Genomic DNA, 24,462 nt, shown 5'->3' with positions numbered 1-24,462 from the left:
TTGGGTACAAAACCACATTTTGCTAAAGTCTGGTTTGTGGTCGTTTATGTTGTTGTGAAATAGATAGCGATACCTCGAAGATATGACTTGTAGGAAAGCTAATTAATGTCTTTATGAGGAAATGGATTTCTATTATCGCATGAATATCAAGTCGATAAATTTCAAAGAGGGTGTTAATTTGACATCTTGTGAAGACCAGATCCATTATAAGTTCTTCCCAAGTAACGGGCACTATTCTGTTGCGATATTTGGCTTTAAGGGTAGGGTATACGATGAAGGAGCGCGAGTTGTGAGTTAAAATAAAAATCTTATGATCGATGTTTTAATGAGGCATGAATCAGAATTTCAGAAAACTAAACGCTTCACACTTGACCGGATTATCGCCGAATCATTTGGTTAATATCTTGCTACTACGAGCAGCTTGATATGATGTTCACCGTACGTGCATACACAGACTTTAATATCACTTCACATGGGTGCGCGCATATGAGGCGGAACGAATTCTAAGGCCGAATTTCTCCGGATTTCAACTACTGTTGATTAGATATGTATAGATACTGTAGTGATTCTCGACACTCGAAGGCGCTCATTTAACAGACCATTAAGGGATTGATCAGAGCACTCATGGTCAAGAGCATGTCTATAATGGAGCTAAGCTCAAGATTTCTTCTAGATATAATACGGAACGAGAGAAGAGTCAATGATGAGTAGTACCCATTAGCTCACGATTCCTTTTAAAATTTGTAACGGACTACAACTGAATTACGGACAGCTACAGTTGCATCCACGGGTCAAAAGACTCCATGACACCTCGAGGTTGATAGGTTCGGTGCGGGGTGAGTTCCCACAGATAAAGATCTACAATTAAAGCATCTATCTGATCAATATATGATGCTAGCTGATCAATATATGCTGATTAACAAGGCAAACAAAAACGCCCTGTTCCATGAGAAAACAAACAAAAAGGCAAACAACCCGGGTCTTTTCATGCAAATGATCCCACACAATTTCTAGTCTTCCCAAATTGATGTCCTGAGTCTTTCCCTCTCGGCCTCCTCAGCCTTCTTCTTCTCTCTCTCCGCGTCCCTCGTCTTCTTTTCAGCCGCCCTTACAGCAGCATCATACTCCCTTTGCTCCTTTGTACTCTTTGACTTCACACCCAGCGCTCCGGCAATCAGTCTTCTGGCTACCGCATCTGTCGTTCTTGGTCTAACGGTCCTCTCACTGCTGGCTGAGGACCCATCTCGCGAGAATGAATCAGGTGTCTCGATGTAACTATCGCGAGGGCTTGAGGGGCCTCGTGGGCTGGCAATAGAGGATACACTCGAGCTATCCCGTGAATGACCGGGTGGGTAGGGCGTGGTGGGAGTGGGCGGCGGCGGTGATGGGACTTTATCGGGAGTCTCTACTGGTTCGTCGTCGGATAGTTCTTCATCTTCCCAGGAGTCGGCAACCACGGGCTTCTTCTTTTTCTGAGCGGGAGTCTTTGCAGATTGTGCGAGCGAGAGCTTTTTTAAACTGTCTGAGAGTTCTGGAGCCCACGTTAGCTGGAGTTGGTAGGAGAAAAGAAAACGGAGTACCTGTGCTCATTTTGCGGACAAGTAAAGTTGGAACGGAATAGTATAGGTACAAGAGAGAAGAGGGAGCGTAGACGAGGATTTTTGGGATCTTAAGTCGTGAGAAAAACAGAGTTCAAATTTGAATCCGACCAAAAACTTCGTACGAGCTAAGGATTCACCGTGTTGACTTGAGGTGAGGTTGAGCTTAACCCGTGTAACCACTAGGTTAGATGGGTTTTATTAGAAAATGTACAGAAAGCAGCACATCTGTTACGATAGTTCTGCTTAAGTTAAACAGATACAGATAAGAGGAAGACGGTGCTATATAGATTACATATGCTTCACTTTACTGGTAAAAAGGGTAGGGTTAGGGGAGAGGTGTGATGCTGCCGGCAGGGGTGTCAGAAGCGAGAAAATAAGCGTTGTCAAGATACCCCGGATCTCGGCTTCTCCACAACACTTGGCATCTTGACAACGAGCCGTTGCCGAATTGCTTTTGTGCTAGCTGTTGGTAGAGTAAAGGCATCAAAGAAAGCACTTTTTTATTTTGGCAAGTACACCATCCCACTGCGGCATTTATCTCCATCTAATTGGCCAAAGACGTAAAGCACAGTTGTCGTTCGACAATTGAGCTCCATACAGCTATTTCATTCAACAACAGTTGGGTTACACGATTCGATTACACCGCATATAGAAGAGATACAGCAGATTTCCATCACTAAACGCTTGATCGTGAACTATTTGCTATATCTACTGGTTTCATTAGTATCTACGGCATCTATTTGTGGGTTATAGATACCTTGTGGAAAGCTGGCACAATGCAGAGGTTCTTTGAGCACCGGGCTGCGGTCTCCCGCTTGTCCGCTGGTGCCCGCAGCTATTCAACTACACAGCCAAAGGTTCCCTTGATCTATAGAGGGGGAAATGACAAATATGAAAAGACCCTTGGGAACTTGAAAGTTGGCGCGTCTACGAGGGTCATGTATCAAGGGTTCACAGGTTCGTGCGTTATATCATGGAAACCAGCAATACAACTCCAATTTGATTAATTGGAATAAGTTATCTAATTTTTGTTGGGCGTTTTAGGAAAGCAGGTAAGAAGAACAGTCTTTATATATGCCTCCTCTCTCCTCCACCCCCCAGCATATTTTCCCGGAGGGCGCTCGCATGTGTTATAAATACTGATTTAATTCAGGCAACCGCAAATGCACTGCAATCGCTTGACTATGGGACTCAAATCGTAGGTGGTGTGAGCCCTAATAAGAGAGGGGCCCATCTAGGGCTTCCCCTGTTTCCAACAATGACCGAAGCCATGAAATATTTGAAACCAGACGCAACGGCTGTCTTCGTAGCAGCACAATATGCAGCCAACGCCATAAAGGAGGCAATTGAAGTTGAAATCCCGCTAGTAATTGCAGTTGCTGAGCACGTTCCTGTTCATGATATCCTTGAGGTATGAGTTGGGGTTGGCGTCCGTCCTATCTTTCCATTCGTCTCAAAATCTGTTATGGAGAGGTTGACAAATGAGTTAGATTCATAGCATGCTCAAAACACAGTCAAAAACCAGGCTCATAGGGGCAAATTCTCCTGGGTAGGCTTCAACTCACGATCATTACTGCGAATCATTTCTGACAGTAGCCTCAGAATAATCAACCCTCATACTCGTACCCGTATCGGTTTCATGCCATACCCTTCTTTCTCCTCTGGGTGTATCGGTATCGTCGCCAAGTCCGGCACTCTTTCCTATGAGGCTGTATCCTCTACAACGCGTGTAAATCTTGGTCAATCTCTTGTAATTGGTGTAGGCGGTGACTGGCTTGCGGGAACAACTCTCGTGGATGGAGTTAAAGTGTTACTTGAGGATAAACACACTAAGGGTATCATTATTATTGGTGAAGTGGGTGGAAATACTGAGCTCGAGGTGGCCGATATTTTGAGTAGCTGGAAGGGGGAGCGAAAGCCCGTAATGGGACTCATTGGTGGTGTCACGACACTGGGAGGGAGGGTAATGGGTCATGCTGGAGCAATTCGGGGAGTGGGAGATGTCGGTGCGAGTGACAAGATTAAGGCTGTATGTTTTATTTTATCACTAAGGTTGATCATTGACACCGCTAATTATGCTGGGGTCGTAGCTCGAATCAGCGGGGGTTGTTATGGTGAAAGATCCGGCACAATTTGGACCAGGCATGGCGAAACTTCTTGGCTTCGTACCGGAAGTCCATAGTGCGGGTAATCTGGGAATCTTGGGTCGGACTGTGCAGGTAGGCTTGAATTTGATCTCTTTTATCCTAAAGATAACTAGCTAATCCGTTTCCCTAGAAACGAGATTACCATACAAGCTTCCGACCACTTAAGTACCGTACACCTATTCAGCACCGCAGCCTGCATCTCAGACTTAGCCAAGCTGCCAACTTATTACAGCAAACTGGGGTGGACACTCATGAGCATCTTGAAGCTCACGAATCGTTCACAAAGGACACTGCGCAAAAAATTGGGCTCTCACTAACAATCGATCGCTCCTCCAGCTCTCCATGCTTTTTTGTCAGCTCACCTAATAAACCGTCTCTGACCGGATTTGCAGTTGACTATAATACCGAATCACTCTCTCACACAGCGGAGAACATTGTGAAGCACTTGGAACTGCCGGAATGGACTTTGGAGCACCTATCATCACTTCTGGAGAGTTTATGGCAGATCTTTAGGGATCGTGAAGCGTATAACTTATCCATAGCAAGTATATCGGTAACACCTGGTAATCTATCGATCGAAGAGGAGAGTGTCGAGTTCGTATTTGATGATGCCGCATTTAGAAGCGCAGGAAGGCAGAAAGATTTGCATGCTCTACGAGATATTGAAAACGAAGTCGAGGAGGAATTAGAGGCAGAAAAGGCCGGGTTTGCGTATGTCAAGCTACCCGGAGAAGGCGCCAATATCGGAACACTTGGTAAGTTAACTTAAAAGAGGATGTTGCCAATTTATTAACACTATGTAGTCAACGGGGCGGGGTTATCAATGAATACGTGCGATGTGATCGTGCACCATGGTGGTGCCCCAACAAACTTCCTCGATACCGGCGGTAGAGCGACAAAGGAGACAGTGAAAGAAGGATTTAGGTTATTGCTAAAGGATCAGCGCGTGAAGGCCATAATAGTGAATATATTCGGTGGAATAACAATGTGTGACATGATTGCAGAGGGAATTGTAATTGCCTTCGAAGAGTTAGGCGTCAAGGTTCCAGTTGTGGTTAGGCTGAGAGGGACGAATGAAGATTTGGGGAGGAAAATTGTAAGTCCTCCTATCTTATACTTTCTAGCGATTATTTAGAGATGCTGATGATCTCAACCCAGATACGTGAAAGCGGGTTACCATTGTTTGCATTTGATGACCTGGAGAGTGCGGTGAAGACCGTTATTTCTCTGGCAAATGAGGGCTCAAATGCGAAGCTAGATTAAGAGAGTTTCCTGTTATTATGAGGTAGATATGTTTTTATTAAGATACCTAGTTGCTACAGTATTCGAACCATCGATTTCAGCCCTATATCACGACATGTCACTCGGGTATTGTGAATTATTATATACAAAAATACAGAACTTATGATTAGACATTGAAAAGTGCGTGTATATGAACCTGAGGCACTGTCCTTCCTTTCTGTGAGCTGAGCTACATAGCTTAAGCCTTTTTACTCCAATTTGCGAGTTTAGCTAGTCTCGAGCTGGAAGCCTTATGTTACTTAACGGGAGAAAATAGGTATAAATAGATCATTAGATATATATGCGTAGACCTATCTATCTCTAGAAGAAGCTGTATGGAACTCATACAGTTTGTTTACTATCCCATCGCCCGTCATGTGAAATGCTGACCCCCCGAAAAAAGCAAATTTTGCGTGGCTTTTCTCTTATCAAGTAATAGATCTCCCGTGCGTTTAATTCCTCTATTATAGGGGGGTCAGCTTTAACGGACCGTGGGATAGGCTTGATATACGTAACAAAGCGTTGGACAATAGGGATCTTCCCATATTTCTACCCCTCGCTATATATGAGCTTGTCTCTATAGCTCGAGTTTATGGGCGGGGCAGATTTCTGTTGGATTGTGCCCCGATCCCGCCGCGACACCACCACGCGCAAATGAACTTCCTCTCTTGGCAATAAGGGTTTGGGGAAGCCTTCTGCGCAGGAGGGCCTATTGGATTTAAATTTTGATGGCTGGAAGAGTTTTCTTTTTCTCAAGTTTTTTGGCCCGGCACGTGTGTACAAGGAACTTTTTGCGTGGTGGTGAAGGCCGATCGATTGCGCCATCGTTTTGGTGGCCGTCTATTTACATAGAGTACTCTACTTACCGCCAAAACTTGAAAATTGGCCCGGGTGTTAACCTAGAGTGCATATGTATGTCAGAGATGGATGAGCCTCAACTAGATCACATACTAAAACCTAGTCCGGATCCTAACAGCAATCAACCAATTAAGGGCCCGTTTGGCTACCTGTCGACACGGATCAGTTATGAGACAGATTTGTATGGCAACCACATAACTCCGTTTCATTTTCTTTGGGACTCCGTTTTGTCAAAAAAGGTTTGTGTTCGGACAGCCAATTTTGTAACTCCGGTAGGTGTTGAAACAGAGTTTTTTGGGGGTAGGGGATAACGTACCGGAATAACGAATCGAACTGGACTGGGAATACTGGGCTTCAGATTGGTCAAATGCGTGTTGAGCCTCAATCCGACAGACCCAAATTAAAGTGGTATTCCAGCCCAGTCCGATTCGTTATTCCCAAAAATCAACGTTAACAATCAAATGTTTGGCAGGCCAAATAAACTCAAACTCCGTTTTGAAAGCTCTGTTTACCATCGCCTAACGGAGCAGTTACTTAACGGAGTTTCGAGACCTCCAGAATAGCCAAACGGGCCATATATAATACTGCCACCAGATGTGAGCCTGGTCTCTGAGCATGAGCTACACATCCTTTTATGGGTTCCATCTCTGTAATATCTTTAATAGTCTGGTATGATACATACTTTTCATGTGTTTTTATTACTACTATAGTACTATACCTGACTAGGAAATTAATAAATTGAGGTGACATTGATTCGGAGGACCTCACGCCTCAACTACAACACCCAAATCTATTATCTCGCCACAGAACTGTAGAAAGAAAGAAACCCAAGCGTCTCAATAGAAAGTAAATCATTTAGCTATTGTGACAGTGATGATGTATTTCACGGTAGGAGTGACGCTATGTTATTGGACAAAATCTACAACTTCATTAACCTTCATCGATCCTGCATGTCGCCAAAGCCATAAATGCTTGCATGAGAATTGAAAGATACACTATCACTATCCAAGAGTATGTAAAGATGCTCAAAACGGTCCTTGCAGCACTTGGCGCCCTGGATCCCAGGCTCAACTCGGGCATTCCTCTTCTTACTTGGGCTCTTCATCAAATGTGGGGGAGGATATGCATTCTTGGATTCTTGCACTTAAGCTGATATTGCATACAAATTCGGTGCACGTGGCAGGTCACATTTGAGAAATCGGCTGATATCAAGCTGCCAAGACCTGTATGGCACTTTTGAATCTCGAAGCGGATGCCAGGTTTACGTTGCAGCTGCATAGAGCCCTCCAATCCAGGATACTGCGGATTCGATCTCGAGCTCACTATCTCCGGCCATGGAGGAAGATTATAGTTAAAGATCGAAGTCTCCTCTTCACGAGCTCATGTTATGCCCAGCAAATATATATATACGTCAAATCTAGTGGCACATGCATGGAGAACCAACCCGTCGAACTTCAATAATAGTACCCTGGCCATCATACATATCGATTCAAAATATCAGTGCAAACACGGATCGCAGAATTCTCAAAATGGAAACTCGGACCAAAAAAACCCAAAGCAGCTGGGAAAAAAAATTCCAAGACTCCAAACGAGTCATTACAGCAGGAGAGTGGGAAACGCAGCGAAATAATTTCACAAGGCTGTACATTACCGATGACCTTGGACTTGAGAAAGTAAGGCAGATAATGGCGGAGCGTCACGGGTTCTTTGCAAAGTACGTATATATATCTCCCTATAATGTGAGTATTGTGGAATAAATGATATTACAGGCGCTGATTTTATCTTTTATCTCCTAGCGAAAAACAATGCAAGACAATAATAAAGAGATGGGGCTTGAGAAAATATTTACGCAAGAACAACGTTACTGAGATGTTAGATATTCAACAAGCGCGGGCTCAAAAAGGCAAAAAAACAGAGTTCAGACTCCATGGCCAACCCATTACTGAGAAACGGTTTGAGCGTGCTAAAGGGAGGCGCCGCAGAGAAGAGAAAGGGCTTGGCCTAGGATCCCCGATAAACGATATGGGTACGTATTTACTATATTTTTGTCTCTTCTACATGGTTTGTTAACAAAATTGAATCAAAGTTACCACCACCAATACCCCACAAATGGCTATAGAGTATTCAACACCGGAACCAACACCTAGTCTGCCAGATACAGGTGTTGTCGGCGAAATGAGCATTCCAAACACCGAGATATTCGTTCACGATATCCTAAATTTACCGACCAAAAGGAATACAGCTACATCTTCCACGTCTGCCTTCTCAGCATTTGCCCAAGACGTAGAAGCCAATAATGAGCATCCGCTTACAAACGTCGTGACCCCATTCAACACTCGTGATATTGATCACCTATCTACCTCTTCACAAAATCTTTATCTACCTCTTCTCTCAACGCCGGCAGAGGAACGCCATATAAACAAAGCCGACGATATCCTAGCACAATCACTACCGCCGCCGCTTCCTCCTACTCTTAATCCTTCGATGTTAACTTGGGAGCCAATGCTCTCAAGTTTGGATTTCAGTTTATCATCGGTGCGAAAAGAGCTCTATTGCGCATGTTTCGGGATTCCATATGCACCACAAGTCGATTACTCAACCGTCATACTAGGTTCTACGTACATAGATGATTCAAATATGCAAATGTATATTAAGAATGAGATCAACCGGTATTCTATGAAATATATTCCCTATTTGAAGACATGAAGACTTACTCTATATCTACTGTGCGACATTTAGAACCAAAGAGTGTTTAGCCAATATGTCTGAGAAGTTGGCAGCGTTGATGGAGGAACAATCGTTCTTGTTTGGATTGGGGCCCAGAGGGCCTAGCAAGGTTACTCTTACCCTGGAGCTTGTTAAGGATAAGGATATACTGGAGAGCGACCTTTCCCGTAGGTATAGGGCAGAACAGCTTGTGGTGTTGGGTTGGCAATGCGAAATGAGATCAAATGGTCTCTCACTCATGAGCCATGATGATCATGATCAGGTGCGGCCCTATAGTCTAGAGAATCCCGGTGGTTGAACATGGGCAAATTCTTATGTTTATAACATGCCAAGCCAGATAGGTAGCTGTTAGTATATAGTAGAGGTGTTACTAATATCTCTATGGGGTTGTGATTTTCCGCCAAGACTCGACATACAGGTGATTGGGTTTTAGACGGTGGGGTTAGAATTAGTTAGAATACCATGTATGATAAATCATAACTCTGAAAAAGTTACATGTATTTATACTGCTAAGTAACTTGAGCTAAATTCAAGTTGATCCTTTAATCTAATTGTACAATTATATGATTTGATTGAATAGATTTTTCTTTACTAGTGTTCACACGTACTAAAGTCCCAATCCCAACTAAGCCAGACTTTTTGAACGATTAACTCTAACTATTTTCATAGATATTTGAACTCAAAGATTAAAGCCTTATCTTGGGCCAACAGTCCATACAGGAGATTCCGAAAACCACTCATTAGACGAAGAGATTGTTAAGTATTAAGGTCGTCATACCTTAAATTTACCATACACTAACAAGCCTTCAAAGCTTACTAAACTCTCCACCGGTGAATTAGGTAGGGAGAAGGTGCCCTAGCCCCCCCTCTTTTCAAGCACTGGAGATTTTGATGAGCACTTTTAACCCCTCGGTTCGGCATCACCCCCCTATGAGTAATTTCTTGTCCATGGGTTAGTATGCGGGGAAAAAATTGATGTGTTGTGTTGACCGCCATAAATACCGAAATAGAAACACACATATACTACACAAGGCCCTTGGTTCGCGTAAAAAACGGGCGTCACAGTACATGGTGGAATAGAAATTTCTTGAAATGTAATTGGGTGTCGATGATCTGGTAAAACCGTACTGCGTATAGCCAAATCCTTATTCGGTCCCGAAGAACCACGCAACCGATCAACTCCAAATCTCCAAAGCCCAGAAAACTTAGTGAGGGTCTAGAGTAGTATTTGGACCATTCGCATCATCAATTGGGACTGTAGGGTGCGGCAGTGAACTGGTGAGGCAGTGAACTGGTGAGGCTTTGTTGCGTTGTCACCCAAGATGCTCGTTGGTGCTCGGTAGGGTTAGGGATACATTATGGTCAATGATTATTCCCACAGTATTTCACGTTTTTTTTTTTTTTTTTTGAAATACATAAATACGCTAGATAATATATCTAATTACCTTCTCCTAGGAAAAACTAAACTACCTACAACTCATCTTTCTCCGAAACCTCCTCTTTGATTAGAACGCCCCTCCTCTCCAGCACGCCAGGACAAGTCAGCACCCCCTCCCCTACCAAACTCACCGCGACAAATCTGCCTGTTTCGTCCACAACACCTCCATTGCTGACACCACCATAGAACCCCCCATCATCCATGAATACACTCCTCCATCGCCTCTCCTGCTCCCTCAACGGCCGATTCGCCAGATCCACTGCGCGGAACGCCTTCTCGCGTTTCAGAACGCCCTCCTCGACCTGTCCCATACGATGGAGCTCTGGAAGGAGCTCTACTGTCCAGGATGGAGGACGGGGCGCTGCAGGAGACATCATGGATGTTGCGACGGCGGAGAGGGATGACACGCCGCTGATATAGAGCGTGCGTTGTGTGTGCGAGTAGAAGATGTTATCGGGCGCGAAGGGTGTGCGATGGAAGGAGTGCGGGTGGACGGATGAGGGTAAAGTTGGGTCGGGGAGCGAGTAGGTGTAGATTCCATGTGTGGAGGACGCAACATAGAGGCGCGAGTCGTGCGGGTTGTAAGCAAGCCCATTGGCGAGTGAGATGCGTGCGATCGTGGAAACACTCATCTCGCTTGCTCCTTCGCGCTTCTTCTCGACGACTGCGTCGAGTGCAGCGAATTCCTCGGCGGGAACAGAGACGAACACGACTGTGCCCCCAGGAATAGCGAAGAGTGCTTCCAGGAGTACAGCAGTTGACCAACGTCGCGCCATGAACATGTCATTACTGACATAGAAGCTTGTTGCGTTATAGGCCGCGATACCGTTCGGGGAGTGGATGCTGCCGTTAGAGATTGTTTTTACGTGCTTGCTCTCTCCTGTGGCAAGTAGCACGTCTAGCACCTCGATTGTCGCGCGCGCTTTCGCCTGGTTGGTCACGAATACACGGGCAATCCCGTCGGTAACGTTAACGGGGGAGAGGCCCAGGGGATGGAAGTCGCCCCCGAGGGAGGCATGCCCGGAGATGAGAATTGGCTCTGTCTCGGGTGTGAGATGGTTCCAGAGGTAGACTTCACCCACAGCGGCCTTGCTGGGGTAGGATCCGAAGACGTGAGACCATTCTCGCCGGGCAGGGTCGCAGGAGAGGAATGTGTAGGGCGTACCGGGGAGCTGTGAGAAGTCTTCGCAATTTTTGAGGATTGTGGGGTGGTGGATGGTGCAGCCGTGGGTGCTGGGGAGAGCGGGTGGGGCAGAAAGAAAGAGGAGTGGAGAACGCTGCGTTAAAGAGCGGTAGAGGAAGGCGACAATAGTCGAGGCAACGACGATTAAGCGGATTTTGTTGTTCCCTAGATTTAGAGCGCTGCCAGGTCTGGACCCGGAGCGGGCAGTGGCTCTAATTATCTAGGTTAGTGTCATCATTAACCTCGACAAGGGAGTATCAACTCACGGTGGCATATTCCTGATATTCGAGGGACTCCCTGTGTTCATAGTGCACTGGTTATCGATAGTACTGCCGTCTCTTCTGAGAAGCTCCAAATCAAGGGAGTTGGCAGGTTATATAGACGTGTTGGTATCAGCTGCGTTAATATAATATCAGTACATGGTTCTCCAACAACTGCAATCTAGCTGTTTGCCTTACCGGGGACGGGTCAATGTGGTCTTTCCCCGGCCCGCCCAGTCCGCTGCGCCATGCAGCTGAGCCACGGTTGCGCGCCACGAGAGTGGGGTTTCAGCCTCAATCCCAAATGGGCTGATCGAGTGACAGAATGTGATTCCTGGTGATGGGTGATAACGGGACATCGCAAGGAGGGTTGATGTTGGATGACTGGAATGAATCAATCAATCACGATAGAGAGAAGAAGATGGAAGAAGAAGAAGAAGAAGAAGAAGGGCGATGTTGAGGGATTGGCCCTTAATTTATATTTTGCTGTCCAAGGCCGGACTGAATAGTACTTTTTAGACCAGCTTTATCTTACGTATTCGTGTAACACCAGCTTATGATATGGCACGAGTGACGAGCAGACACCTAATGTGCGTCACAGTACTCATATGAGTGTAGTTTGAGGTACATATCTCTAGGGGTTTGGCAAGCAGCTCAGACAGCGTCAGCTTACTCATAGTAATATTAAATACATGTACTCTCGCTTAACATTCCATATCTGTCATGATAACCTTAATCCGACGTCAACTCGCCATGGTGGGGCGAGAGGTTCACGATCAAGATCAAGATCCAAAGGGGGCGCAGATCTGGAATGGCTTGGCACCCCTGGCAATAATACACGACCTACATGTAGGTACATACAAGGACTCAGGGCTTAGAGGGTATGAAACCTCCGAAATAAGGTTTTGAGGACACCTGCTCTGGGACGCAAAACTTGACTCAACTTTGTCTTTGATGTGGATGCATTATGGGGCTGACCAATCGGATCAATTACATGTCTGCTTATTCGACTTAAGCTTGTCTCCGATACCGCAAACGACAGCAAGAGATAACGATGTTTGTTGGTATGTACGTGAATCCGAGAGGGGAAAAAACATATACAAAACTGGTAAACTTAGAGCAGGTACTATATCTCAAGACCGGACAGGCCCACAAGCTAACATGCAATTTAGCATGCAGATATGCCAAGTTATCCAGCCCTGTACCTACTGAGATATCGAGATATCATGAAAGCGCTAAAGTTTTTTGTGCACATAGGTAACCACAATATCATGCAATCATCCAATCGTAAATGACGGTACGCAATATTCACATAAATAATACTCGGTACATGTAGGTACAACAATTAACCACACCACCGATGTCAAGCAATCCAACTACCGATATCACTCGCTACCTGCAGCTGAGCACGCGGGCACGAGACAGAATTTGAGGACTACCAGCTTGGCAAAATATAGCTAGTCCAAAGTTCTGCATGGATGTAAACTTGCACCCCTAACTACAAGGATCGAATCGCGTACCACTGCAATTTTGAGGTGAAGTGGAAACACCACTACACTCTTCTGGGGATGGGATGCAGATCGAAAAAGCCCCCCCTGTACTTTGGACAGACATAAACGTCACAAAATCTCAGATCCAATTGAAAATTGCGTATTTGAGCAACATCATCATCATGAAAAGTGGGATGCATACCTAACCTATGACCATTGGAAACTACAACCCCTCGTTTCGCCGCGTCGCCTCTCTAGAGTAGGTACAGACGTCGACCTCTACGGTCAAAAGTGGGGATATTCCTTTTTACGACGCAAAGTCTCTATCTTGGTGAATAGCTGATGGCTTCCCGCAAGCAAACACAGGCAAACGAATTTGTTCTGGATAATTTACGAGTCTGTATTGGAATGCAGGGTTATGAACTCAGTTCCTACAGGCATGTGATGTCTATTGGTCTATCACTGATACGGTGTTTCTTCGGCCCCTAATGCAAATTGAGTATACTCGTATTTTCCTGACGTTTGTGGACGCGACTGATATTGCATACCATACAAAAATACGCCAAGCTCATGATTTTGGGTGTATGCAATAATGGCTCAGTTCAAAAACGTCAGGAAGATACTAGTAGAGAAGTATTTTGGTGCTAGTTATGCCGCACTAGTAAATCAACCAGGGAAGAATTGGAAAAACACCCCGTCCTATTCGATAGAAGATCTCTTTATCGATAGAACGGGAGCGTGAGGCCGCCCAAAATATTATTTTTCTCGAGATATATATACAGTCCGCGGAGTACGGTTCTCACATATTACTGGCAGGATCAGAACTAGAATATGTAGGAAACTGCTAAAGCCCAGCCATGGGTGATTTTCAGAGTCCTTGAGGCGGACTATGGCTGCGATTTAGATCAAATATCGGGGGTAGAAATGCTCGGAAGGTCGCAGCCATACGAATCCTCGTTGCATAAAATCCACTTCTGGGATGATTTCCAAGATGCGGTTCAAATCGAGGCATGATAGGTACCGGGTAGTGAGAAAATTCTATGATTCAGGCCGAGAAAGTGGGGGAAATTTGCCTACCAATACATCCAAATACCTATCAGAGCCTTGACTTATCTATAGTTGTAGTTCTATGCCCGATACTGATGCATTCCAACTAAGTGTGGCCAGGCGGGGGACTGTCTATATATTTAACCTACACATATAGAGAAGCCTTAATCTAATAGGCATTGGTGCCCCACAAAAATTCAATTAATCTCCCTAGAGGACGTCGTCTTATATTAGACTTGTATGCTTTCCGCGATGTCTGAAACTACGTTTGGCCCACAGCTTCTTCCTCACAACAATCCTCCTCAACTTCGGATCTTGATCTCGAACCTATCCCACAATATTCCAATTACTGTATTTCTCAACTCCAACCCATCCCTGCCAGATGCCTTCGAGACAAAGCTCATATCTACATGGCCAAATCTGCCAGAGACAGCTCGAAACTCCGCATTACAGAAGATCTTGAGAACTGTACAGGCACACTACCCAGTGTATCCGCCATGTTTCTCTTCATCTCCGTTCCTTCACACTCTCCCTGAGAGTGGGGAGCTGGTAGTAGAAGAAAAAATCGATCCCAGACTTATCCAGAAACTGCGATTACCAGAAGAGATAATTCCAGAAAATGCATGCACCGAACCAAAGCTCTACCCGCTATCTTCCCTACACTCCTGTCTACTATCTCAAAGCTCACCGCGGTCATGGTCCTCCCATATCCAACTCGTCACGCTTTCTCCAGCTTCAAAAAAGAAGTACATCGCCAAAGGCCCAACGAACAACTTTTCAGAGCTCAGAAACCTTCTATCCCTCCCTCCACACCCAAATATAATCCCCCAACCCCACGGACTCATCACAGTCTCACCAACCGACCACCGAGTTGTCGGGTTCCTACTAGAATACTACCCCCACGGCAACCTCGACGAGCTCTGCTCCACCCTCACATCCAGACCACCACCAGAAAGACTCTGGAGCTGGGGCCGTCAACTGGTGAACGCAATCCACTGGCTCCACATCGAGCAAAAAACCTTCCATGGCGATATCAAGCCCGACAACATCATCGTCCACCCCTCATCCTCGGGCGAGGAGCGGCTGGTGCTCATAGACTTTTCGCAAGACGAGTCGACTGCTGCGACTGCGCCTCCGGAAGCGAAAGGTGGTGGGTTCCCGCGGACGTGGAGCGGCGAGGCGTTGGAGAAGGCAGATGTTTATGCGCTGGGGAGGACGCTGTATATTCTTGCCAAGGGGCTGAGTATGAATGAGCTCTATATGGAGCTGTTTAGGGATATCAACTTTGTGTATGAGACGGATCTTGAGGGCATTGATGGACCGATTAGGGATATGGTGGAGATGTGCACGAGAAGGGGTCCGGCAGAGAGGCCGGGTTTGGGGGAGTTGAAGAAGATCTTTGAAGGTGGGGATGAGGGCAAAATGAAGATGGGCTTGGGGAAGAGACAGGGGTGGAGTGTGGTGAGGAGTGCGGTGAGGATCAGGGTGGGTGTGGGAAGGAGGGTGAGTGGGACTGTGGGAGGGAGGTTTGGGGAAATGATGCAGAGCGTTGTGTGTTGGGGAAGAGGGGGTAATTAATCTCAGACCTTTTCTTTCTTATGTATCCGCTATGACTTTCATTCATTCTTTTTCCTTTGTCTTGGATCCGTGTTATTCTGTTCCGGTTTGGTTTGGCGGTGTATTGAAAATCATTGGTACCAGAAGTAGATGTATGGGGTTGGGAGTTTGGATAATTTATCTTTTCACCTCTATTCCTGTTCTCTCTGATCGCGACTCAACGTTTTTTTAGGATTTTAACATATGAAAACCTAATATTGGGTGCTGCTGTGAGGATCTTATGCGCGAGTCCACATATATTCGCAAGTATTTACCAGACGAGTAACTATTCGTTACACTTGTGCACATCACTCGCCAATTGGTCCGCCTCTCTCGAGCTGGTTAACTGTCAACAATACTCAGGGTTTGACTTCTTAGCGTGTGGCGATTTTCATGCCTTATTATTGTGGATTACAGGCTCACGGATTCTTCAATGATCAACTGCACAACTTAATATTGCTCATATCGATTGGAACTACTCAACAGAAAGCCATAAAAACCATTGTCACCGTACCTCAGAGCTCATCATCATGCACCACCCTCCTCCAAAACATATGCACATCATCCATTACAAACGACGGCATAAACGGGCCTCCCGTCGGCGCAATCTGACTCGTCATCTCTACCGTCACACTCGCTACCTCTTTAAAGTCCTCAAGCTCAATCTTCTGTGGCCATTCAGGCCCACAGATGGTCACCATCCTGCTCAGGACCCGCCCGGGTTGCGGTCCACAGCCTATGACACTGACATTGAACTCTATCGGCGGCAACTTCTTGGGCTCGTAGATGGGGGCGATGTAGAATGAGAGGAGGTCGAAGGTTTCGAATGTGGCGGTGGTGTTGTCGATGCGGAACCCGGGGTTCGTGAGCTTGTCGTCGGGGTTGTACTGGTTTATGAGTACGGCATTGGGCTTGGAAGAGGCAAGGGAGCCAGCGCAGGAGACGCGGACGGTGTCAGTCCAGGTGAGAAAGCCATGGTTACCGACGAGGGCGCCTTCCGTCAAACTATCAAACTGTGGGTAGTCAGCTAGGTGTGGGGGAGGGGGAGGGAGAGGGAGAGGGGAAATTACGTCGAGTTTGGCATGGTGGTCGGGGACTTGCTGTGGGCCCGGGCCGAGGAAGGGCGTTTCATGATGGTGACTTTTGGGGGAGTCGAGATCAATGTGGATGTCGATTTCTCGGGCAGAGGTAAAGAGAATGCAAGTGAGAAACAAGAGGAGCTTTTGAGAGAGAGGGCCGCGCATCTTGAGGGGAATGAGGAGATGTAGTTGGGATCAAGGGATGGAAGCCAGATGAGTGGTTTATTGGGCTCTTTATACTTGAATATATGAAGTGTGGTGCTATATACGCTTCATATTCAAAAGACGGGATCTACATGTTGGCTGCTATCAAGTTAGTATACTCATAACCACGAAGAGTAGATATGTTTTGCATGATGCGGGGGTAATATGCAACAAGCTGGATCCAACCTGGAATGCGAATCTAACTCATGCCAGTAGCCTTTCGATTCACCAGTAGCTTTGGTTAGTAAGTACATGTAAATATATGCAGCTCCTCATACTGTGTTGGTGACACTGAGGTCCCATGGTGTATTGATTACCGACCACGGTTTTCGAATAGCATCAGGATCTAGAAGGATCTATCAAGCGTCAGTGATATAGATAGCGTTGAAAATTGGATTTGAAAGAGGTAGAGAAGCTAGCCTGTGAACACACATCGACATATATGTGCGTATTCCGTTCTTATTGCCATGTTGGTCGATACTAATTGATTGATTGATAATTCATTAATTGATGTTGGTCGATACTAGGAAAAGGTGTGTTTATCGGATTTTTCAAGCCAGAGGTCATTGTCCTGTTCTTATTTCGATCCCTATATAACGGCCTAGATTCTATGCATCTCTCCTTTATATTACACTATCTAGCCCAAGATTATTCCACCAACTGCCATCGATGCGGATGATACCCGAACATATGTAGATCTCATAACCACTTTCGGTAGCCCCATTATCGAGAACTACCATCGATCTGGGAAAACTGTAGCGATTCATGTTGCTTCGGACGGACTCGTTCACCGGTAGCTAGCATCCTTCTTATGCGGATTGGCTGCTCTGCCTATCAGCTCCCGGTGCATATATGTAGGTATCCATCCAACAGAAATCATGATCTTGGCATTTTATGCTTAGCCTATCTCTGCTGCTCTTTGAAGGTCAATTTTCTTTAACTAACCACATTTAGTTTCTTGCCGTGCAAGCCGTATGGAACTGGTTTGAGGTGCACAAAGCAGTGTCAGTCATGAACGATCACTCGTATATACAGCACGTGAAACTTGGATCTACATAATCTTCTCCGTTTATGATTCCATATCCACACTCTAAAATGAACAAGAAACGAAAGCTCATCCGAAACAGATTCCAACAAAAACGAAAACAGCAATCCGCACGCACCCGCAAGCAAATTCTCCCGCTAAAAGCCTTTTTGGGGGTGTGAAAAAAACAAACGCAAAAAATCCTAATAAAAAAGAAAGAAGGGAGGGAAATCTTCAAGATCTCATCTAAAACTATGGATAGCCATGAGAATGAAAATTAGTTAGCGTATTTAGAAAGAGATGGGTAGTTGTTGGTTTATTCAATTTGTCTTTTCTTGACAACTTTTCCGGCGGACTAGGCCGTGAGGTTGGGGACAATATGACTGCATCTCCAGTTAGCGTACCGTTCTCACGGTTTTAACCAATTAACCGGAAACGCCAAACTTACCTCCATTCGCTCTCAACTTCACCGTACTGCCTCTCTTCCATCCAGTTCCACATTCTCTCTGCGATCACTCCCGCCTCCTTGCCTTCCTGCAATGGGAACATGATGTCCCTTGGAGTACCGCTAACTCCACCATCCCATGCAATTCTCCTGATTGGGCTCACCACCGCTGCAGTACCTGATCCAAACGCCTCAATAAGTCTGCCCTCGTCCGCTGCCTGGGCTACCTCTTTAATGGTGTATTTCCTCTCGGAGATGGTCCAGCCCTCCTTGACAAGCTTCTCACGCGCCAGCGCCAAGACACAGTCTCTTGTCACACCCTCGAGGATGGTTCCATCCAGCGGAGCAGTGATGAGTTCCTTCTCACCCGAGGGGAGTGTCCATGCAACAAACAAGTTCATGGTACCCACCTCAGTAACGTAACCCTCCTCGCCAAACAGCCACAGGTTCTGGTGGAATCCACGGCCAGCGGCTTCGAGCTGGGGAACGATACAAGGTGCGTAGTTGGCACCGAGCTTCATGTTTCCAACACCGCCGGGCCAGGCACGAATGTACTGTGATGTGGCCTCGAGTGAGACCGCCTTGAAGCCGGTTGGGTAGTAGGGTCCCACTGGGGATGCGATGACATACAGCAGCGCACTACCTGGTGGGCCAACTCCGAGCGTCCTCTGAGTTCCAATCATTGTCGGGCGAAGGTAGAGAGAGTATCCCTTCTTCTTTGGGACGAACTTCTGGTCGACGGCGACAAATGCGGAGATACACTTGATCATTTCCTCGGCGTTGAAAGTCGGGAGAGCAATACGAGCAGAGGAGGTATTGAGACGGGCCATGTTGCGGTCGGGACGGAAGAGGCGGACGCGGCCTTGAGTATCGTAGTAGGCCTTCATACCCTCGAAGCATTCGAATGCATAGTGAAACACACAGGTTGCGGGGTCGAGTGAGAGGTTCTGGTAGGGTGTGATTTGGGGAGTGGCCCATCCGGATTGAGCGGTCCACTCAATGGAGAGCATGTGGTCTTTAATTCCATTGCATTAGTTTATTATAAACTCAATTGAACCCCTTCCGGATGATATGTGGGGGGACGGGGGTGACCGTGGTCACATAGGAGAAAAATTCACCGGAAAAGGTTCGTCCGAACACCAGCTCTTCCGGCTTCAGCATCTCCTTGGGAGTCTGGGTGCGAGTGACGGTCAATTTTGAAGCATCGATATCCGGGAGCTTCTTGGATGTCTGGACACTGTAGGCCCTAGTGAGCCCAAAGGTCATGCGCGGGGCGCGGAGGAGAGAGGTGCGCAACATTGTGGATGATATGAATGAGTAGAGATGGGTTAAGGAGAAGGGGGGAAGAAGGAGAAGAGGATAAATTATATAGAGCACCACTCTATGACTCTACGTGTTAGACCCGGGGGGGGGGGGGGGGGGGTGGTGGTGGTGGTGGTCACGGAGAAGTTTGATGGGGGGGCGCAGAGAGAATTGATTGTGTATCGCCAGATAACAATGGAGGTTTTTAATGAGGCTGACCTGAACGGAGATTAGTGGTGGAAGTCAGTTAACTACATTGTATCTAGACATCACGTGCGAGCAATGCAAATTATTATTACGAGAATCATCGCCTATCTCGGACTGTTTGGACTTGTTCTGTCCATTTTGAGCGCGGAGTCGGGGGTGGGTGGTGGGGTAATTTTCCCTTTTGAGCCTCTGCTCCTACTAACCAAGCAGTCAGTACCTTAGATCAAGCACCTCAGTAGAGCTCTGCTAGAATGAAAAGCCAAGAGTCTGACACTCGAGACCTCCAAGAGCTGAAATTCACGATGAATCAATTCAACCTGGTACATACGTAGCTCAGTTTGAAGAATTTTTCTCTCTCTTCCGGTTAAATCAGTCCTGGTCTCCCCCGACTGTTATCATTAGCACTGCACGCTGCACATTCTTTCCCAAAAGACGTACATTATTAACTACAGGTAGCTTTTGATTTCATACTCAAGCAATCCACATACAGCCAAATATAGGAAAGATCAACAAACGCAACTACTAAATAGATCTGCTACAAATTAAATACTATTCCTACACCCATACCCATCTGAAAGAACAAAGAAAGCCCGCCAACACTTGGTATCAAACCTCTTACAAATATCCCAATCATCATGTATCCTTCGACTTTGAATTTTCCAAACCAGCGAAAATCCCTAATATGCAGTCTCACAGCTCCAACGCCCTCTCCCTTGTCACCCCAGGCTTATCACCAGGCAACGGCTCTGGCGACGAGTTTGGCGAAGAATGGACCGAGTATTCGTAAGAAGACACCGTTGAAGGGCTCGGAGGTACGTTCTGGGAAGTATTCTTGGAGCTGGCCTCATCCGGGGACACATGATGTATCGTCAGAGGTTCGACAACTGGGCCGCAGACGTCATTCGAGTGGAGACTCCGGATCTCAATCCAAGGCAGTACGGTACTCTGTAGGGGAGACAGAGTTTGGAATTTCGGGGAGCGATACGCAATCGCAAAAACGTTCCTTGTGCCATCCTCTTCAACGTTCTCGACACCCTCGATTCCTTCGACAATTGACCAAATAGTGGACCTAGCACGGTCGTCGAAATTTTGTGCCAATGCATGGCAATTTGTCATAGTCTTCTCAACCCCTATGGGGACATATGCGCCTTTTAGTAGGCCTGAAAGAGAGGTCCGGAAAAGATCCAATAATTCCTCTTCGCTATATTTATTGCTATCCCTGTTCGATTGAAATATCAATTTCTCGTTCTCTTGGATTTCATATGTCATGACAATTGGGCTGGGCATCGACTCGACTTGGAAATCTCTGAACTCTATAAAGCATTCAGATATCTCGGGGGTGGATGATGGTAACGATAAAAGTCCTTGGAGGGTTATACGTAATCCAAATCCGATATCTTTATGGCCAAAGATGCTCTTCAAATAAGGCACGATGGCGCTCTCCGGTATGGGTTCCTTGCTTGACCTATTTTGACGCTGTCTCTATAGACTTCGTGAGAAGATGTTCCTTTAGGCTCATGTTCTGACTATTCGTTCCAACCGGGTAGGGTGGGGGCAATGGAGATTGGAAATTGTAAAACGCTTACGCATTCTTTTTCTTTACTTATTTCATTTGACAGCTTTTGGTCTGGGTCCTGTTCCCGGATTGCCTTTTCAAGGATCTCTAACGATTTGATAACGAGCCCATGATCTTCTCCCAGAATCTTGATCATGGGCATTGCTGGCGAAAGTAGCTCTTCCACCTCCTTCCACCTCTTTTGCCTCGAGAGCACCTCAGAAAGGAAGTATGTTGACCCCAAAGTGGCTGGATCGGATGGATCCATGTTTTTCATTATCGGCAACGCCGGTAGTAACAGCTCTTCAACTTCCGTCCATCGATTCTTTCTTGAAAATGTTTCTGCGAGAAGATATGTGGAGCGCAGAGTAATCGGATCAGCCTTGCCTTGATCTCTTGAGTTTCTCATGATTGCCAGTGCTGGAACCAAGAGCTCTTCTACTTCCCTCCAACGACCTTGCTCAGATAATGCATCTGCGAGGAAGAACGTTGACCCCAAGGTAACCGGGTGAGTCTCGTCCTCACCTCTCATTACTGGTAGTGCTGGCACCAGAAGCTCCTCCACTTCCTTCCATCGGCCTTGGCTCAAGCGTGCTGTTGCTAGAAAGTATATTGATTCCAGAGTTACTGGATTTGCCTCGCCCAATCCCTCTCTCATCTTTGGCAACGTTGGCAACAGCAACTCTTCAATTTCCTCCCACCTATCTTCTTGCGCAAACGCTTGTGCAAGAAGATCTGTCGAACGCAAGGTGGCTGCATCCATGCTACCAAGTGCTCTCCTCATCTTCGGCAATGACGGCAAAATGAGCCTTTCCACCTCTTTCCACCGAGCCTGTTGGGCAAATGCTTGCGCAAGGAAAAAGGTTGACCGCAGGGTGGCTGAATTCCCTTGGCCCAACTCCTTCTTCATCATCGGTAAAGATGGCTTCAAGAGCTCTTCTACTTGCACCCACTTTGCCTGGTTTAGAGCAGTCGCTGCCAGGAAATAGGTCGAGTACAGTGTGACTGTATCCTCGTTACCTAGTGTCTCCTTCATTTTTGGCAGCGCTGGGAGGAGTAGTTCTTCCACACCTTCCCACCATCCTTCCTGCACAAAGGTCTGTGCGAGGAGAACCGTTGATCGCAGTGTAACTGAATCAACTTCACCCACAGCTTTCCTTAACATTGGCAAAGCCGGCGACAGCAACTTCTCAACTTCATCCCATCTAGCCTGCTCTGCAAACGCTTGCGCAAGAAAAAATATTGTCCGCAACGTGGCAAAATTCGTCTCGCCAAGTGTCCTTTTCATCGTAGGTAATGCCGGTAGTACAAGCTCCTCGAGCTCTTTCCACATACCCTTTCTCCAAAGCCCATATGCCTGGAACGATGTTGATTCGATATCAGATGGGCTGAAGGTAGGCGAGTTAGGCTCAGTAGTTCTCCCCTTTCGTCGGAAAAGACTACTGATCCTCCCTGGAAATGGCCTCGGCCTCCGTGACTCCATCGCTGTTAAAGTCGTCGGTGATTTCTCTAGAAACTATGCGAATCAAGATCCTATTCTCAAAATCGGGAGCCGTTCGCTCTGTATCTGAGCACGGATGGTTGGAAATGATATTCGCGTTTTTAATAGGGGGGCTGGAGAGGTGGAGTAAGGGCGATAAAGAAAGAAGCATATATAATGTGAGAATTATAGGTAGGTAGGTAGGTAGGTATCCCCTGGTTCGAGCTCTGCAAGTTGTTGCTGGCAAGCTAGGCTTCTGCTGCACAGGACAACCGTTTGACACCGTCGTGAACGATCTTGGTTCAACTCTGGAAGAACTGTTCTGGAGTACGAGTCCTAGAGGTATTGCTTGGAGCGTTCCCTTTCTACCATTTCGTTTTACAAGGGCGAGCTACCCTCCATAACTACCCCGGAATCGTTCGGGTGTGCATTGATTGGCCAAGATTTCTGTCATGCGCTCCTGCAATTTGGTGAAAAAAGAAAAGTGGGTAAATCAGTACAAAAAATCCAGCAAGCAGGTACGTACCAACCCGTCTGTAGACTGCGTGTTTTTTGTAAAAGATTACTATGTCATCAGCTGTCATTACCTGTGCCGATACCTCTGTGCTATCAAACATGATGACACATGAGGCGTTGCCAGGCAGGAAACCGAACCCCCACCCCGCAGTAGTGCAAAGATGTTCATCTTGGTATCGTTATCTACCAAATGATGGAAACCAGGGATCGACCCCGCCTGATTCTGGGGAAGGTGGCGGGTGGGGTGATAAGACATGGGGTAGGTAATGGAGAGGTGATGTCGGTGTTTGGAGGTGAGGTGTGGTGGTAGTTGATGAAACATTTGCTAGTGTGACTTTTTATGTAGCTGAGCACAAGTATTGGTACAACACGTACTGCGCGTAATCCCTAATACAAACCAAACACTTGAGTCGAGGTGATTGAGTTGTATTCAATTCATACATGTATGGAAGATTGTGTAATTGTGTGCATGCACCAACCGGCCGGAGGTCTTACTTCAGACCTGCAATATCATCCATTTGATTGAAGCACCAATTAAGTCATATTTTATCACTCGTTGTATGGTTAATCAGCAAACATACTGCTCCTTCTGGGCCCTGGTCAGTAATCTGCGTACTCTATGGCGATTAATACGGCATACTGATAAGTATGGATCTGAACCATTAATATAACTTCACAGCCTCGATAACCGATAATAAGCAGAGAACTTGCCATCCATGTATGTACATGTACCTATAGGAACAGTGATGTACTCTATTTTATATATAGGCGCCATGCTGTAGCTTTTTATAACTAGGAAATAACAAAATTCGGTAGCTACATGTACAAGTTCGAATCCCTACTATGATACATTTATTGTCGAATTCAAGATAGCTAGAGTTCGAGGTCTAACTTCTTGCCTCGTCGAGATGATATTTTTTCAGAGCTTTCGGGCCCAGTGCAGTTAGTGGATTCACTAGCCACATCTCACCCCCGGTTTCGAAGGAGTTTCAACAAAGAACCCCGGAGCTGTAGGTTCAATA

At 46.4% G+C, this 24,462-nt stretch overlaps 8 protein-coding genes across 8 annotated transcripts; 3 read left to right on the top strand and 5 right to left on the bottom strand.

Annotated features, from left to right (window-relative positions):
• Positions 1–1,010: 1,010 nt before the first annotated feature.
• Positions 1,011–1,590, bottom strand: H6S33_007296 (uncharacterized protein; the record flags this gene model as incomplete). Its single annotated transcript, XM_044838962.1, has 2 exons — positions 1,011–1,531; positions 1,581–1,590. 2 exons carry the CDS (start codon positions 1,588–1,590, stop codon positions 1,011–1,013), a joined length of 531 nt encoding a protein of 176 aa, XP_044688832.1.
• Positions 1,591–2,377: 787 nt separating this feature from the next.
• Positions 2,378–5,011, top strand: H6S33_007295 (uncharacterized protein; the record flags this gene model as incomplete). Its single annotated transcript, XM_044838961.1, has 9 exons — positions 2,378–2,558; positions 2,646–2,653; positions 2,755–3,012; positions 3,092–3,150; positions 3,204–3,630; positions 3,692–3,820; positions 3,879–4,503; positions 4,552–4,844; positions 4,907–5,011. 9 exons carry the CDS (start codon positions 2,378–2,380, stop codon positions 5,009–5,011), a joined length of 2,085 nt encoding a protein of 694 aa, XP_044688831.1.
• A 2,405-nt stretch (positions 5,012–7,416) lies between these two features.
• H6S33_007294 (uncharacterized protein) lies at positions 7,417–8,912 on the top strand (the record flags this gene model as incomplete). Its single annotated transcript, XM_044838959.1, has 4 exons — positions 7,417–7,601; positions 7,684–7,913; positions 7,974–8,556; positions 8,627–8,912. The coding sequence occupies 4 exons, from the start codon at positions 7,417–7,419 to the stop codon at positions 8,910–8,912; spliced, it is 1,284 nt and encodes a 427-aa protein (XP_044688830.1).
• Positions 8,913–10,084: 1,172 nt separating this feature from the next.
• Positions 10,085–11,542, bottom strand: H6S33_007293 (uncharacterized protein; the record flags this gene model as incomplete). Its single annotated transcript, XM_044838958.1, has 2 exons — positions 10,085–11,447; positions 11,502–11,542. The coding sequence occupies 2 exons, from the start codon at positions 11,540–11,542 to the stop codon at positions 10,085–10,087; spliced, it is 1,404 nt and encodes a 467-aa protein (XP_044688829.1).
• Positions 11,543–14,284: 2,742 nt separating this feature from the next.
• Positions 14,285–15,610, top strand: H6S33_007292 (uncharacterized protein; the record flags this gene model as incomplete). Its single annotated transcript, XM_044838957.1, has 1 exon — positions 14,285–15,610. One exon carries the CDS (start codon positions 14,285–14,287, stop codon positions 15,608–15,610), a length of 1,326 nt encoding a protein of 441 aa, XP_044688828.1.
• Positions 15,611–16,143: 533 nt separating this feature from the next.
• On the bottom strand, positions 16,144–16,872 carry H6S33_007291 (uncharacterized protein; the record flags this gene model as incomplete). Its single annotated transcript, XM_044838956.1, has 2 exons — positions 16,144–16,641; positions 16,699–16,872. The coding sequence occupies 2 exons, from the start codon at positions 16,870–16,872 to the stop codon at positions 16,144–16,146; spliced, it is 672 nt and encodes a 223-aa protein (XP_044688827.1).
• Positions 16,873–18,290: 1,418 nt separating this feature from the next.
• On the bottom strand, positions 18,291–19,679 carry H6S33_007290 (uncharacterized protein; the record flags this gene model as incomplete). The annotated part of the gene is made up of 3 exons (XM_044838955.1): positions 18,291–18,318; positions 18,384–19,395; positions 19,499–19,679. The coding sequence occupies 3 exons, from the start codon at positions 19,677–19,679 to the stop codon at positions 18,291–18,293; spliced, it is 1,221 nt and encodes a 406-aa protein (XP_044688826.1).
• Positions 19,680–20,579: 900 nt separating this feature from the next.
• H6S33_007289 (uncharacterized protein) lies at positions 20,580–22,927 on the bottom strand (the record flags this gene model as incomplete). Its single annotated transcript, XM_044838954.1, has 3 exons — positions 20,580–21,371; positions 21,476–22,449; positions 22,516–22,927. The coding sequence occupies 3 exons, from the start codon at positions 22,925–22,927 to the stop codon at positions 20,580–20,582; spliced, it is 2,178 nt and encodes a 725-aa protein (XP_044688825.1).
• Positions 22,928–24,462: the final 1,535 nt, after the last annotated feature.

Source organism: Morchella sextelata (assembly GCF_020137385.1).
Source record: "Morchella sextelata strain SCLS chromosome Unknown scls_23, whole genome shotgun sequence".
Classification (NCBI taxonomy): Eukaryota; Fungi; Ascomycota; class Pezizomycetes; order Pezizales; family Morchellaceae; genus Morchella; species Morchella sextelata.
Note: the sequence above shows the minus strand (reverse complement) of the source record. Positions and strands in the feature narration are given on the sequence as shown.